At 36.4% G+C, this 18,080-nt stretch overlaps 1 protein-coding gene across 2 annotated transcripts in view; it reads right to left on the bottom strand.

Annotated features, from left to right (window-relative positions):
- MAP2K4 (mitogen-activated protein kinase kinase 4) overlaps positions 1–18,080 on the bottom strand; it is a 168,483-nt gene that overhangs the window by 17,639 nt on the left and 132,764 nt on the right. For both annotated transcript variants that reach the window (XM_077166020.1, XM_077166019.1), the window contains one exon: positions 833–910. In XM_077166020.1, the coding sequence (XP_077022135.1) occupies positions 833–910 (78 nt within the window). The remainder of the gene's footprint in view (positions 1–832; positions 911–18,080) is intronic.

Below are 18,080 nucleotides of genomic sequence, written 5' to 3'. Positions count from 1 at the left end.
TGGGTAGCCCCATCTAGAAATGGAAAATTCACATCCCTATGTAGAAGCTGTAGGAGCTGTCCAAAATCAGGAAAGCCTGAGTCCTGGTAGAACAGCAAGCAAAAGAAAATACATCCAAAACTTAAAAACAAAATTTGATAAAACAGAAATAAACAAATGTAGATCACTTTAAAATGGAACCAAAATTTTAATAGAATTCAAGTTAAAAAAGAACTTTATTTAATTTTGCATATTAGTTACAAAAAGGGAGCTTTCTTACTATCTTGGTTTTACTGTTTCTAAGTCTACCTTATTTGGAATTATCCTCTAGCCATTACCTTGTCTCTTAACTGAATCACTTTAAGGTTGTTCATTTGTGACTTTTCTACTGAATGAAAAGACAGCCTTCAAGTAGAAAACAGACTAGGATCTAAACATGTACTCATAATAAAACACTAGCAGTCGTATTACTAAGCACACTATCTTGCTCTAGATGGAAGAAGCCTCTGTGCCTTCAAAACTACACTCATGGCAGAGGGACTACTTCTCCCACCCCCACGCTTTGTCAAGTTGTCCATTCCTGTGACCTGTGGTCAAAAGACCCAGAGCTGCAGCATTAAAGAGCCTGTGGCACTTCAGAAAACCTCGAGGGAAATAATCAGCTCTGATTTGGTTTTTCAGTAAAAAATGTACATTATTTTTCAACAATTAGGAAATATAAACCATGTGATTAGAGTCATGGGGGGAGAAATGAGTGATTAAAATCCAAAGCTAGAAGGAGAAACAAGTAATTTTTATAAGGCATGGAAAATCTGATCAAATTTTCTTTCAGTTACATTCAATATAAACATACCAATGTGATCCCCAAACTCCAGACATCAGAGCGGACATCATACCCTTGTCGTGATGCACTTGGGTCTATCCTTTCAGGCTGGAACATAAAGAGAAGTAGTAGTCATTAATTATGTTTACCCTTTAGAAGCAGGAAAATAGAAGCAACCGCTAAGCTAAGTATTCAAAATAACCTCAGATTTCAGAGGAATCCCTATGTAGGGTCAAACAGAGTTATAAGAAGTCATCATCATATTTAAAACAAAGAAAGAAACAGTTCAATGGCTACCTCCATCAAGGGGAAATAAAGCACTACTTCTAATTTTTTTCCCCTAAGAACCCATAAAGCATTTATAAAGCTGAAGATAAGGACAGAACAAGAGAAGAGGGAAAAGTAGGTAAAATGGAAAAAAAGGAAAGAATCATAGAATGAGATTAGCAGTAATCAGTAGCAAACATGAAAAAATATGATTGCTGTCTCCTGATTTTACCAGAGTTTCAGTGCAGTGGGTAAGATCATACTATATTTGAGATATCAAAGCAAAATATGAGCTAAATTGTTATAATTATTCTGTCCATTCTTCACTCTAAAGCTAAATTTATCATTATGCCTATCTTTAAATGTATTTATCCATTAATAAGCTTAGCTAAATTAGAGCAAAGCCAACATAGTAATATATTAAATCATAAAGAGCAAAAATCATTTTTAGAACTTTCTCCAAAGAGAACAAGCATCTTCACATTTCCTTGAACTGGGAATCACTGCTTCCATATTGGTATATGTGGGTTATGGATAAGGGCAGAAGGAGAGGGGAGGAAGAGGATGTCCATGGCACAGAGTTGGCGATGGACTCTAAGCTGAAGCTGACAGTAACTGCTGTTGACAGAAAGTGTCCAAAAGAACATGAACATTCACTGGAAATTGTTTACTTTGTTTCTAATGGGAAATAGAAAAAAATAAGATTATATAAATATTCTAATGTGTTTAGATATACCACATCATTTGAAAATCACAGATATTCAACAAAGAGAGAAAAAACATTATTCCTGTCAAGTAATTTCCTACGAACTATTGGATAACTTCACATGGATGTCCTGAAGGTGCATAGATACAATAGAAGCCAAAAAGGAATTATCTTCTGCTACAAACTGCTCTTAGTTACATCCTACTATTTGTTCATGTTCGCTCTTAGTTACATCCTACTATTTGTTCATGTTCACAATCTTGGAATCATCTTATCTCACATTTTCCTCCCATCTCTGATCTGATTAATCAGTTATAAAATATTATCAAAACTACTTTTACAAAGTCACACATATCCACTCATATTCCCATTGCAGTGACTCAAAACTGCAAAAAAACTAACAGGTCTTCTGCTTCACATCAACCCGCTGCTGAATGACATGTTTTGAATTCCTATCATGTCTCAGATTCCAGAAGGAATAAATGGCCCTATCCTAACGTGCCTAACTATCCTAACTACCCTAATAGTCTAGTGAATACAATTCAGAGAGTTTATAATAGATTATTGAATAAAGAGCTACAGGAGCACAAAGGAAAACCAATCTCCTAGGGAAGGCTACGCTGAATTTGATTCTTTTAAGCAAGTGAAACAGCACATATACACAAGGTCTGTAACACTAGGACACCCAGAGAGAAGCTGATAATACAAAAAAGCATACACTACTGCAGAAAAATAAAAATTAGTGGGAGAGTGATTTAAAGGGTGTGATGGGGTTAAGTTACAAAGGAGCTTACAGAACATACAATCTTAATAAGAAAAAAATTGTATTGAAAAAAAAAGTTGAAGACCAACACAATGCCTGATTGTCCAATAAGCCAAAGAAAATATGTCTGCAGCAGCCAGTAGGAAGAAAAAATGATGTGACTTTACCAGATATACATGGCTCAAGAATGAGGGAGGTCATGAACTCCTCAAACTGTGCCCTCAACAGATCCTGCCATGAAGAGTACATTTGGACTAGGTCACAAAACTTTAAATGGGTAAGATAAGAGAACACACAGAAACGGTATAGTTTAACACTACAGGCTTAATGCAGTAGCCATCAAAATTAATCCCAGAGGAAAATGCAGTAATTATAATTATTTTTTTTTACATGGGTAGGCACCAGGAAATAAGCCCAGGTCTCTGGCATGGCAGGAAAGAACACTGCCTGCTGAGCCACCATGGCCCACCTAAAATGCAGTAATTTTAAAAATTAAAAAAAAAAAAAAATGTAATGTAGTAATTCTTGCCAAATCTACCAGCATAGCCTGAGTAAGAAGGTGATATTTCTTTCACTGATGTTCTTTAAATAGTGAACAGTTTAGATTTCAGGTATTATATAACCAGGGTGAAGTGATGGAAACTGGCCAGAGGCACAGGGCCCAGGCCAAAATGGGAGAAACCGCTGATGTCAAAGCTGGGAAGGGGAAGTATAAGACAGACATAAGATTCCTTGTACAAGAAAGTAAGGGAGGTTTGGAGAATTAAGCAGAGATTTTTACTGCTCTCCACAACATGGGTAACAATATTTGGAGTTTCAGTTTTGCCAAGTTAAAGGAACTTGGAAAACAGTGGGGGGCTCACCCCTCCAAATGAAGATTAGCATTCAGAACTATGCTAAAGGATTGAGGAGTCACTCAGGAAATAAAGTAAAACTAAACAATTCCTGTCTTAAAAAAAACTTTCAAGCAAGCCTTCACAAATTCAAAATGATCAGCCAGGAAATTGAATTTCCTCCTAGAACAGAAAGCAGCACTCATGAGAGGAAGATACAAAAATTCAAACTCTCTAAAAGAGGTGATCTACAAAGTCCAATATGCAATAAAAAATTCCTAGCTATTTGGAAAAATGGGAAAATGTAGCTAACAGTCAAGAGAAAACGTCTTCAATGGAAATAGACCCTGAGATGACCCAGATGTTAAAATTTAACATCCAAGAACTTAACAATTGTTAAAAATCAATTTAAAGACTTAAAGGAATAGAAAGTCATAATGTGAACAAAAGAGGCATCTCAACAACAAAATGGAAACATATTTGAAGAAATAATAGCCAAAATTAAACGAATTGGTGAAAAACATTAACTTAAGCAAAAAAATCAGCAAAACCTAAGCCAGATAAATAAGAACAAAATCAGACCAAAACACATCACAGTCAAACTGGTGAAAAGTAAAGATAAAAAGAAAGTCTTGAAAGCAGAGAGAGGCAAAATGCACATGAAAGACACAGAAGTAGGAGGATACTAATGATGGTTGACTTCATCATAAACAACGGAAGGCAGAAAACAATGAAATGACACACTCAAAATGCTGAAAAAACTAAAACTATCAACCCACAATTCTATATCCACGAAAACTATGATTCAAATAAGGAAAGTGAAATAAAGACATTATAAGCAATTGAAAGTTGACAGCATTATAACCAGTAGACTTGCATTACAAGTGTCAGGCTCAAGAAAAAAGAGAGCAAATCAACAGAAGGGAAAGCAGAATAATGGAACAGGGCAATATGTGAGTAGATAATTTTTTTCCTCTTAAAACAAAGCTATTTAAAGGAAACATTATTACATTGTATTAAGAGGGTTCTATGTATATTGATGTAAAATACATTCCAGAAATAGCCCAATTATTAGCATAATTGTCAGCTAATAATTGGACTATATGTAAAATAGTGCAATTATTAGCTGACAATTACGCTGAGTAGAGACTTCAATGGCCACAAACAACAAAGAATACAGATATCAAAATAATTCATTCAGAAAACTCACTAAACAAATAATGACTATAATAAACAACAGCATAACAAACCCTGGGGAGGTTTATTATAATTATTATAATTATAATATAATTATAATGTTTTGAAGTGTTTATATTTTACTTGAAGTGATACAATGTTAATCTGTTTGAATTACAATAAATTAAGAAGACATATCTTAATCTCATCCACAACTGAAAAATATAAATCTAGAAAATTAACAAGAAGATTTAAAATGAAATAATAAAAGACATTCAGTAACTCAAAAGGAGGCAAGAAGGGAGAAACAGAATATGAACAGACTGGAAAAATAGAAAACAAATAGCAAAACAGTAACATGGAATACAACCATATCAATAATTATTAATTACAGACTATAACATCAATTTAAAGATCCAAATATATTCTATCGAAGATTCAACATAAGTATGAAAACACAAACAGATTGAAAATAAAAGATACGTAGCATACAAAGAACAAATAAACAAAAGCTAGTATGGCTATATTAATACCAGACAGATTAGCACTGACCACAAAGACTATTTACTTGAAGGCTAAGAAGGACATTTTGAAATAATAATAGGGTAAGTTGAACAGAAAGACATCAATCCTAAATATGTATGCAAACTAATTAGAGAGGTTATAGAATACATGCAGCAAAAATTGAGAGAAAAAAAGGGAAAAAAATAGATAAATCCAAAATCATAGCTGGAGATTTTAATAGAGCTATTGCTGAGTAATAGCCAAACTGGACCAAGAAAAAAAGGCAAGGATAAGCAAGATTTGAATGGAGAATAAGTCATCAGGAAACTTTCTCATGCTTTTCTAAGCACCAAATACTTGGAAATTAACAACACACTTCTAAATAAACAATGGCTCGAGGAAAAAAAGTCACAAGAGAAATTAGAAAATATTTCGATATAAAGAATAATGAAAATGTAACATAAAAAATAAAGAATAATGAAAATGTAACATAAAAAATAAAAGATGCTGCTGAAGTGCTTAAGGACTTACACTAGAAAGGAGCAAAGTCCAAAACAATGATCTAAGTTGCCACTCTAAGGAGGTAGAAAGCAAAGAGTAAATTAAACCCATAAATTAAACCCAAAGTAAGTAAGCAAAAAAAAAAAAGTGCACATAAAGGAAAAAAACAAATCAATGAAATAGAAAAGAAACATGCAAAGAGGGAGAAAAACACAAAATTTGGTTCCTTGAAATGATTTAAAAATAGGTAAACTCTTAGCAAAACCAACCAAGAAAAAAGTTATTAGACAAAATTTACTAATATTAAAAATGGGAGAGGAGTACAAATCATGTAGTCATTAAATGACTAAGAGAATATTGTGGAAAACATAGGCAAAGACTGTGACACTGATTCCAAGGGTTTAGGGCAATCACTGTTCAATTATTAGCTGACAATTATGCTGAGTAGAGACTTCAATGGCCACAAACAACAAAGAATACAGATCTTAAAATAATTCATTCAGAAAACTCACTAAACAAATAATGACTACAATAAGCAACAGCATAAAAAACCCTGGGGAAGGGGAGAATCAGATTTCCAGAGGTACCATATTATATTATTTAAAATGTCCAGTTTTCAACAAAATGTTATAGACATGCAAAGAAATAAAATATGATCCATACAGAGGGGGAAAAAAGGCAATAAATATAAACTATCACTGAGAAAGCCCATATATTAGACACATTATTAGTTAATGACTTTAACTTGGCTATTTTAAACATGTTCAAAGAACTAAAGGAAACCATATCTAAAGAACTAAAGGAAAGCATGTCTAAATAACTAAAGTATGAGGAATCATGTCTCACGCAATAGAGAGTATCAGTAAAAGACAGATTTTTAAAAAAGAACCAATTGGAAATTCTGGTGTTGAAAAGAACAATAACTGAATAAAAAATTCACCAGAGAGCTCAATAGCAGATTTGAACAGGTGAAAGAATCAGTGAACCTGAACACAGATCAGTAGAGATTATTCAGTCTAGTCTGAGGAACAAAACAGTACCCTGTTTCCTAGGGATTTAATTTTCAGTGTGATGGTTCAGTCCCCTTGCCCCTTCCATGCCTACATAACTTTCCAAATTTCTATTTTCAAACGTTAAATAACTATGTGATGAGCATCTTTCCTATACTATCCTATTCTACAGAGAGGCTGGAGACAAGTGGGAAGGCAAGAGAACAGGGTGGAGTAATTGAGTTGAAAATGAGCTGGCTGTGTTTTAAGTTGGCATGGTCCCTTGAGACAGTGACGTGGCTGAATTAGGAAAGGTGATATACCTGATGACTATGAAGAATTTATTAGAATGGCTGGGGCTAAGTGAGTCATCAAGACACTGTTAGAAAGGATAAGAGACCTTGGACAAGAGCTGGTCCAGGAGGGATAAAAGTAAACTAGCTGGGGTTGGGAAACTGCTGTGTGGAGCCCAGGCATCCCTGCAGCCCACCCTGGTCATTCTGGGAGCCAAAAAAAAATAAAAAGCCCAGGAAACTGATAGCTTAGTGGTGTCAACGTAATGACCGCTGGCCAGGTAGGGGCTATCACAGCATTTCATTACACAGATACTGACAGCTTCTCTGCTACGAATAAATTGTAGGAAAAGGAACAAACCAACAGAAAACTTGAGACTAGGAGCTGAACTGGAATCTTGCAAGCCTGAATTTAAGAAGAAACACAGAGCTCATTTTATACTTGTAGATTTTCTTCTTTTTTCATTATGCTGTTTTATTTGCTATTATTTAGTATAAATAAAGTACTCAGATGTAGCTATTGTTTAGGCATGCATCTACTTAATCATCTTTATCTATTTACTCTTTTGGTGGCTATTTTCATACATTATTTTATATTTTAATCCATGTACATGGCATATAATCTAAAGGTACAAAAGAATAATGTAAAAATTGTTTCCTTCCCACCATGATTTCCCCCACCCACTCAGAGATAACCATTTTTCATCTATTGCGTTATTGCAGAAATGTGTGTATGTAATTTTTTTACACAAATTGCCATTTATTATACATATGGTTCTGTACTTTGTTTTAAAAGGTATACTCTGACTGCTCTGTTAAAAAGAGAATATAGTGAATAAAAATGATATGCATGGTGATCAGTCTGGAGTATAGCAAGAAGGGAGGTGAGAAATGCCAGTTGCTGGACCACTGAGCACTGGAGGTTTTTAAAGAGCATGGGATATGCATACATCTTAAAAGTAAAGCTGACAACTCAAACACAGGAGTCTACAATGGGAATGAGGGCCTGTAATTCTGTAAAGCTTAATGTAATGCCTGAATATATCCCAGAGTACACTGAGCAGATAATTTTTTTTTTTTTTTTTTTTTTTTTTTAAAGGAAAGACAGAGAGAAGGAAGGAAGGATAGAAGGAAGGAAGGAAGGAAGAAAGGGAAACATCTTTAAACATTTTCTTGTTTTATTGTATTCTGTTTCTCCGTTTTTGTTACATGGGCTGGGGCCGGGAATCGAACCGAGGTCCTCCGGCATAGCAGGCAAGCACTTTGCCCGCTGAGCCACCGCGGCCCGCCCCTGAGCAGATAATTTTAAAGTATTGTCAAAGTCCCTTGAGGGATAGAGAAAAGATATGGAACCATTAAACTTTTCCACCAGTAAAAACCCCATTAGGGACCCCCAAGTCAATAGGCCAAGCAAGCCCTTGATCTTGAGGTTTGCTCTTGTGAAGCTTACTTATATAGCAGAGAAGCTTAGCCTACATATGCTTATGCCTAAGAGTTACTTCCAGAGGACCTCTTTTTTTTATCAGATGTAGCCTCTCTCTCTCTAAGCCCAACTCTGCAAGTGAAATCATTACCTTACCCTCTTCATGGAACATAATATCCAGGGGTGGAAGTCTCCCTGGCAATGTGGGCTATGACTCCCCAGGATAAGTCTAGCCCTAGCATCGTGGGATTGACAATGCCTTCCTGACCAAAAGGAGGAAAAGAAATGCAACAAATAAGGTATCAGTGGCTGAGAAAGTTCAAATAGAGTTGAGAGGCTACTCTGGAGGCTACTCTTTTGCAAGCTTCAGTTAGACACTGCTACCTATCATAGCTTGCTAAACCCCAACCAAAACCATTCTTGTCAACCCTGAAGAACACTTAAGGCTTTATCTGAGATTCTACAAAGGTTCCATGCATTATGATTACTTTCCAGAAACCTACAACCTTCAGATCCCTAGGCCAGATAAGTCCTGAAACCCAGAGAGATCAGCCTCTCCAGAACATCAACTAGTTCCATCCCCCAATCCCACTTTATCGACAGCCTTACCAACATGAAAAATTTAGAATGGGCATAGCCAAGAGAGCCCTAAAGAGTGGGAAACAGATCAAAGGAGATACTGGAGTTATAATAGAGAAGATAGAATTTAACAAATGAGTATGACTGCTGAATCATTATATCGATATTTCTTCTACTCTCCAGTGTCTTGGAGCAGCTAGAAGAAAAACCTGTAATTATGGAATTGTAATCCATTACCGAACTCTGAAATCTGTTCTACAACCAACTGTTGCAGTGTGCTTTGAAATTTATTGCTTTTTTTGTGTATGTTATTTTTCACAATGAAGAAAAAGGTAAAGCTGACAGTATTTGTTAATGGCCCAGAAGTAGTATACAGAAAATAGAAAGTACTGAAGGATGACTCCAAGATTTTTGTTCTAACAACCAGAAGGAGGTTATTGCTATTTACTGAAATACAGAAGAACTAGTGAAGAGGAGGCAGATCATAGATTTTGAAAGGGGTAAAGAGGTGGTAGGAGATCATATGATGGTACTGAACATGGTACTTCTAATAAAATCAAAAAGGAGATATAAAATAGGAAGCTAAATATATGATTTTGGAATTCACGGAAGAGGTGAGGATGAAAGATAAAACATATTACTAAACATCTACTAAGTGTAAGCCACTGTACATCACTGAACAAACAGAAAGATGGTGTTTACATCCTTAAGACTAGAAGAACTCACCAAGGGAATTTGGGTAATTAAGAGAAGAGAAGAGAAGAGACTGAATACTCAGCCCTAGGCACACCAACATACAGACATGGAAGAGCTGAGGTTTCAACAAGGGCAGAGGAGCAAGGCAGTGAAGTAGCCTAGAGAGGGTAACATTTTGAAAACCAAATGATCCAAGTGTTTCAATAATTTAATATTTTAAACATTACAGCTAGGTCGTCAAGGAAGATTGTGACTAAGAATTGATCACTGGACATGGCAACAAGGATGTGGTAGACGGAATTATGCACCTCACCAAAAAATACGTTCTTAATCTTAATCCCATTCCTGTGGGTATGAACCCAATGTAAAAAAAGACGCTGTGGAGAAGATGGTGGCTTAGTAAGACGTGCGGATCTTAGTTTCTTCTCCAGGACAGCTACTAGGGGAGTAGAAACGACACAGAACAGCGCCCAAAGCCACAACAGAGATAAAAAAGACAGCCTGCCCCATCCTGGAACGGCTGGCTGGCTGAGAGAAGCCGCTCGGGTGAGATCGCCGAGGCGCGCGGGCTTCACCGGGCGGGGCGGCAAGCGGCCGGAGTCACTCGCTTCCCCCTTCCCAGGCCGGCTGGGAGAATTGGAGAGGTGGTCCCCTGAAACCGTGGCGGCTGGCGCCCACACCACGCGCAGCCCCCCGTACCAACTGAGAGAATTGGATCGGAAATCCCCAGGCCGCGGAGAACGGTGACGGGTGGGGAGGCCCCTTCCAAACCCGTGACTCCCCGGGAACATGCACTCTACTGGGCGGGCCGCTGCCGCTGGCGCCCTCCCACCACGCTTGTCGCCCGGGCGACTAGGAAATTCGGACGGGCGCTTTCCCGGGCTGCGGCGGCCAGCAACCCTCCCCGCATTCGGACCCCGGGCCGGCTCGAACCCCTCCAAGCTGCTTCGGCTAGCGAACCGCCCGGACGGCGAGAGTTTTCCAAAGTTAAAGGTCCCACAGCACCTTTTACTGGTGGGACCCGCAGACAAACGTGTGCCACGAGCGCCACCTACTGGGCAGGATAAGAAAAACAGAACCCAGAGATTTCACAGAAAAATCTTCCAAACTTTTGGATCCAATACCCAGGGAAATCTGTCTAAATGCGCAGACGCCAACAGAAGATAACGGATCATGCTAAAATAATTGAAAATATGGCCCAGTCAAAGGAACAAACCAATAGTTCAAATGAGATACAGGAGCTGAGACAACTAATGCTGAATATACGAACAGAAATGGAAAACCTCTTCAAAAATGAAATCGATAAATTGAGGGAGGACATGAAGAAGACATGGGCTGAACATAAAGAAGAAATAGAAAAACTGAAAAAACAAATCACAGAACTTATGGAAGTGAAGGACAAAGTAGAAAAGATAGAAAAAACAATGAATACCTACAATGATAGATTCAAAGAGACAGAAGATAGAATTAGTGATTTGGAGGATGGAACATCTGAATTCCAAAAACAAAAAGAAACTATCAGGAAAAGAATGGAAAAATTTGAACAGGGTATCAGGGAACTCAAGGACAATATGAAGCGCACAAATATACGTGTTGTGGGTGTCCCAGAAGTAGAAGAGAAGGGAAAAGGAGGAGAAAAAATAATGGAAGAAATTTTCACTGAAAATTTCCCAACTCTTATGAAAGACCTAAAATTACAGATCCAAGAAGTGCAGCGCACCCCAAAGAGATTAGACCCAAATAGGCGTTCTCCAAGACACTTACTAGTTAGAATGTCAGAGGTCAAAGAGAAAGAGAGGATCTTGAAAGCAGCAAGAGAAAAACAATCCATCACATACAAGGGAAACCCAATAAGACTATGTGTAGATTTCTCAGCAGAAACCATGGAGGCTAGAAGACAGTGGGATGATATATTTAAATTACTAAAAGAGAAAACATGCCAACCAAGACTCCTATATCCAGCAAAATTGTCCTTCAAAAATGAGGGAGAAATTAAAACATTCTCAGACAAAAAGTCACTGAGAGAATTTGTGACCAAGAGACCAGCTCTGCAAGAAATACTAAAGGGAGCACTAGAGTCAGAACCGAAAAGACAGAAGAGAGAGGTATGGAGAAGAGTGTAGAAAGAAGGAAAGTCAGATATGATATATATAATACAAAAGGCAAAATGGTAGAGGAAAATATTATCCAAACAGTAATAACACTAAATGTTAATGGACTGAATTCCCCAATCAAAAGACATAGAATGGCAGAATGGATTAAAAAACAGGATCCTTCTATATGCTGTCTACAGGAAACACATCTTAGACCCAAAGATAAACATAGGTTGAAAGTGAAAGGTTGGGAAAAGATATTTCATGCAAATAACAACCAGAAAATAGCAGAAGTGGCTATATTAATATCCAACAAGTTAGACTTCAAATGTAAAACAGTTAAAAGAGACAAGGAAGGACACTATATACTAATAAAAGCAACAATTAAACAAGAAGACATAACAATCATAAATATTTACGCACCAAACCAGAATGCCCCAAAATACGTGAGGAATACACTGCAAACACTGAAAAAGGAAATAGACACAAATACCATAATAGTTGGAGACTTCAATTCACCACTCTCATCAATGGACAGAACATCTAGACAGAGGATCAATAAAGAAATAGAGAATCTGAATATTACTATAAAGGAGCTAGACTTAACAGACATTTATAGGCCATTACATTCCACAACAGCAGGATACACCTTTTTCTCAAGTGATCATGGATCATTCTCAAAGATAGACCATATGCTGGATCACAAAGCAAGTCTTAACAAATTTAAAAATATTGAAATCATACACAACACTTTCTTGGATCATAAAGGAATGAAGTTGGAAATCAATAATAGGCGGAATGCCAGAAAATTCACAAATACGTGGAGGCTCAACAACACACTCTTAAACAACGAGTGGGTCAAAGAAGAAATTGCAAGAGAAATTAGTAAATACCTCGAGGCAAATGAAAATGAAAACACAACATATCAAAACTTATGGGATGCAGCAAAGGCAGTGCTAAGAGGGAAATTTATTGCCCTAAATGCCTATATCGGAAAAGAAGAAAAGGCAAAAATGCAGGAATTAACTGTTCACTTGGAAGAACTGGAGAAAGAACAGCAAACTAATCCCAAAGCAAGCAAAAGGAAAGAAATAACAAAGATCAGAGCAGAAATAAATGAAATTGAAAACATGAAAAAAATAGAGAAAATCAATAAGACCAGAAGTTGGTTCTATGAGAAAATCAATAAGATTGATGGGCCCTTATCAAGATTGACAAAAAGAAGAAGAGAGAGGATGCAAATAAATAAGATCAGAAATGGAAGAGGAGACATATAACTACTGACCTCACAGAACTAAAGGAGGTAATAACAGGATACTATGAACAACTTTACGCTAATAAATACAACAATTTAGATGAAATGGACGGGTTCCTGGAAAGACATGAACAACCAACTTTGACTCAAGAAGAAATAGATGACCTCAACAAACCAATCACAAGTAAAGAAATTGAATTAGTCATTCAAAAGCTTCCTAAAAAGAAAAGTCCAGGACCAGACGGCTTCACATGTGAATTCTACCAAACGTTCCAGAAAGAATTAGTACCAATTCTCCTCAAACTCTTCAAAAAAATCGAAGTGGAGGGAAAACTACCTAATTCATTCTATGAAGCCAACATCACCCTCATACCAAAACCAGGCAAAGATATTACAAAAAAAGAAAACTACAGACCAATCTCTCTAATGAATATAGATGCAAAAATTCTCAATAAAATTCTAGCAAATCGTATCCAACAACACATTAAAAGAATTATACATCATGACCAAGTAGGATTCATCCCAGGTATGCAAGGATGGTTCAACATAAGAAAATCAATTAATGTAATACACCATATCAACAAATCAAAGCAGAAAAATCACATGATCATCTCAATTGATGCAGAGAAGGCATTTGACAAGATTCAACATCCTTTCCTGTTGAAAACACTTCAAAAGATAGGAATACAAGGGAACTTCCTTAAAATGATAGAGGGAATATATGAAAAACCCACAGCTAATATCATCCTCAATGGGGAAAAATTGAAAACTTTCCCCCTAAGATCAGGAACAAGACAAGGATGTCCACTATCACCACTATTATTCAACATTGTGTTGGAGGTTCTAGCCAGAGCAATTAGGCAAGTAAAAGAAATACAAGGCATCAAAATTGGAAAGGAAGAAGTAAAACTATCACTGTTTGCAGACGATATGATACTATACGTCGAAAACCCGGAAAAATCCACAACAAAACTACTAGAGCTAATAAATGAGTACAGCAAAGTAGCAGGTTACAAGATCAACATTCAAAAATCTGTAGCATTTCTATACACTAGTAATGAACAAGCTGAGGGGGAAATCAAGAAACGAATCCCATTTACAATTGCAACTAAAAGAATAAAATATCTAGGAATAAATTTAACTAAAGAGACAAAAAACCTATATAAAGAAAACTACAAAAAACTGTTAAAAGAAATCACAGAAAATCTAAATAGATGGAAGGGCATACCGTGTTCATGGATTGGAAGACTAAATATAGTTAAGATGTCAATCCTACCTAAATTGATTTACAGATTCAATGCAATACCAATCAAAATCCCTACAACTTACTTTTCAGAAATAGAAAAACCAATAAGCAAATTTATCTGGAAGGGCAGGGTGCCCCGAATTGCTAAAAACATCTTGAGGAAAAAAAACGAAGCTGGAAGTCTAGCGATGCCGGACTTTAAGGCATATTATGAAGCCACAGTGGTCAAAACAGCATGGTATTGGCATAAAGATAGATATATCGACCAATGGAATCGAATAGAGTGCTCAGATATAGACCCTCTCATCTATGGACATTTGATCTTTGATAAGGCAGTCAAGCCAACTCACCTGGGACAGAGCAGTCTCTTCAATAAATGGTGCCTAGAGAACTGGATATCCAGTTCTGCAAAAGAATGAAAGAAGACTCATCTCTCACACCCTATACAAAAGTTAACTCAAAATGGATCAAAGATCTAAACATTAGGTCTAAGACCATAAAACAGTTAGAGGAAAATGTTGGGAGATATCTTATGGATCTTACAACTGGAGGTGGTTTTATGGACCTTAAACCTAAAGCAAGAACACTGAAGAAGGAAATAAATAAATGGGAGCTCCTCAAAATTAAACACTTTTGTGCATCAGAGAACTTCATCAAGAAAGTAGAAAGACAGCCTACACAATGGGAGACAATATTTGGAAATGACATATCAGATAAAGGTCTAGTATCCAGAATTTATAAAGAGATTGTCCAACTCAACAACAAAAAGACAGCCAACCCAATTACAAAATGGGAAAAAGACTTGAACAGACACCTATCAGAAGAGGAAATACAAATGGCCAAAGGCACATGAAGAGATGCTCAATGTCCCTGGTCATTAGAGAAATGCAAATCAAAACCATAATGAGATATCATCTCACACCCACCAGAATGGCCATTATCAACAAAACAGAAAATGACAAGTGCTGGAGAGGATGTGGAGAAAGAGGCACACTTATCCACTGTTGGTGGGAATGTCAAATGGTGCAACCACTGTGAAAGGCAGTTTGGCGGTTCCTCAAAAAGCTGAATATAGAATTGCCATACGACCCAGCAATACCATTGCTGGGAATATACTCAAAGGACTTAAGGGCAAAGACACAAACGGACATTTGCACACCAATGTTTATAGCAGCGTTATTTACAATTGCAAAGAGATGGAAACAGCCGAAATCTCCATCAACAGAAGAGTGGCTAAACAAACTGTGGTATATACATACGATGGAATATTATGCAGCTTTAAGACAGGATAAACTTATGAAGCATGTAATAATATGGATGGACCTACAGAACATTATGCTGAGTGAGTCTAGCCAAAAACTAAAGGACAAATACTGTATGGTCCCACTGATGTGAACAGACATTCGAGAATAAATTCGGAATATGTCATTGGTAACAGAGTCCAGCAGGAGGTAGAAACAGGGTAAGATAATGGGCAATTGGAGTTGAAGGGATACAGACTGTGCAACAGGACTAGATACAAAAACTCAAAAATGGACAACACAATAATACCTAATTGTAAAGTAATCTTGTTAAAACACTGAATAAAGCTGCATCTGAGCTATAGGTTTTTGTTTTGTTTTGTTTTGTTTTGACTTTACTATTATTACTTTTATTTTTGTCTCTATATTAACATTCTATATCTTTTTCGGTTATGTTGCTAGTTTTTCTAAACCGATGCAAATGTACTAAGAAATGATGATCATGCATCTATGTGATGATGTTAAGAATTACTGATTGCATATGTAGAATGGTATGATTTCTAAATGTTGGGTTAATTTCTTTTTTCCGTTAATTAAAAAAAAAAAAAAAAGAGAAGGGGTAATTGGAGCTGAAGGGATACAGACTGTACAACGGGACTGGATATAAAAACTCAGAAATGGACAGCACAATACTACCCAATTGTAATGCAATTATGTTAAAACACTGAATGAAGCTGCATGTGAGGTATAGGTTTTTTTTGTTTTTTTTTTTCTTTCTATTAATGTTTTAATTCTTATTCTGTTGTCTTTTTATTTCTTTTTCTAAATCGATGCAAATGTACTAAGAAATGATGAATATGCAACTATGTGATGTTATTAAGAATTACTGATTGTAAATGTAGAATGGAATGATTTCTAATTGTTTTGTTAATTCTTTTTTTAATTAATAAAAAAATGTAAAAAAAAAAAAAAAGACGCTGTGAAGATGCTACTTTTTAGGTAAGGTGTGGTCAATTGCATCAGGATGGGTGGTTTGAGAGGATTTATGTCCCCAAGAAAAGCCATGTTTTAATCTTAATCAATCTTGTGGGAACAATGGCTTCTTCAAATCCCTATTCAGTACTATAGGCTTGAGACTTGATTAGGTTATCTCCACGGAAATGTGACTCAATCAATTGTGGGTATTAAACTTGATTAGATGGAGACCTGTCTCTACCTAGTCTATGTAAGTTTTGATTAGTTTACTGGGATCCTACAAAAGAGGAGATATTTTTTAGAGAAATTGCCTTTTGAGGACGACGAGAAAGCCACAGCAGAGCCAGGCAGAGCCGAACAGAGCCACAAGGCTGAGAGAACAGCAGAGTCTACCAGCCAGCAACTTTGGAGATGAAGGAAAATACCCCTGGGGAAGCTTCGTGGAGCAGGAGGTCTGGAGAGGAAGCTAGCAGACAATGCCATGTGCCTTTCTAGATGAGAGAGAAACCCTGACCATTTTCGCCATGTGCCTTTTCACTTGAGAGAGAAAACCCTGAACTTCATCAACCTTCTTGAATCAAGGTATCTTCCCCTGGATGCCTTAGAGTGGACATTTCTATAGACTTGCTTTAATTGGGACATTTTTATTGTCTTAAAACTGTAAACTTCATAAATTCACCTTTTAGAATATCATTCCATTTCTGGTATATTGCATTCCGACAGCTAGCAAACTAGAATAGGTGTTAATCCTGTTACTGGATCCTGATAAAGAGAGAGCCAGTGGGAAGAGCCAGAAGTTAAGGGAACACAGAAGAGACAAAGGACATCACCATGTGATGGAAAGGCCAAGGAACAGCAAAAATTGCTGGCCAGCCAGAATGATACTAACCAGGGAGGAAGCAAGCATTCTAGCCTCTACAACCATGAGCCAATAAATTCCTATTGTTAAGGCAATATATTTTATGATATTTGTCTTAGCAGCCTAGAAACTAAGGCAATAGAAGACAAAAACAATTTAAGTAAAGCGATGGGAATATAAGAATGGAATCAAGAAAGAGTGAAAGGAGACAAAGCACATTGCTTAGAGACAACACATTTCACAGAAAGAAGATGCAGAACACATGTATAGTTAACATGAAGGAAAAAAATCAACAAGGAATATAAGACAATTTGAATAAATGGAGATTACTGTATTTTTCACTGGGAAGACAATGTAAAATACCAACAATAAAAATAATTTTCAGGTTTAATGAAATCCTAATTAAATTTGCACTGTTTTTAAAATAATGATATTAATATTCATAAAAAAATAAACAGCTACCAAGTCTAGAAACAGTTCTAAATGTAAGAATTTGGTATAAGATTATATTTTTTGCTGAGCACAAATAATGAACAGAAGAGATAGAGACGGTCTAAAACTCTAATTACTGTTAAGATGTACCTGAGAGGAGGACATACTAGGAAGAAAGTCAGAATGTTTGTCTGGGGATCCACAATCAAAAACTTGTATTAAGCCAGATAAATAGGAGTTATATTTTACTACCATATGAGCTACTAAATTATTTCTTTACTAGACATCTTGAAAATTCGAATGGCCATACAGAGGGAAAGAAACAAATACAATTTTTTCAGTATTATAAACTGTGGAAAATGAAAATTATGCCCTGACAAATAAACCTCTTTTGAAAGTGAACAGAGAGAGAGCAGATGCATGAATGAATATTATCAAGTTTGTTGA

This window comes from Tamandua tetradactyla, chromosome 6 (assembly GCF_023851605.1).
Source record: "Tamandua tetradactyla isolate mTamTet1 chromosome 6, mTamTet1.pri, whole genome shotgun sequence".
Lineage (NCBI taxonomy): Eukaryota > Metazoa > Chordata > Mammalia > Pilosa > Myrmecophagidae > Tamandua > Tamandua tetradactyla.
Note: the sequence above shows the minus strand (reverse complement) of the source record. Positions and strands in the feature narration are given on the sequence as shown.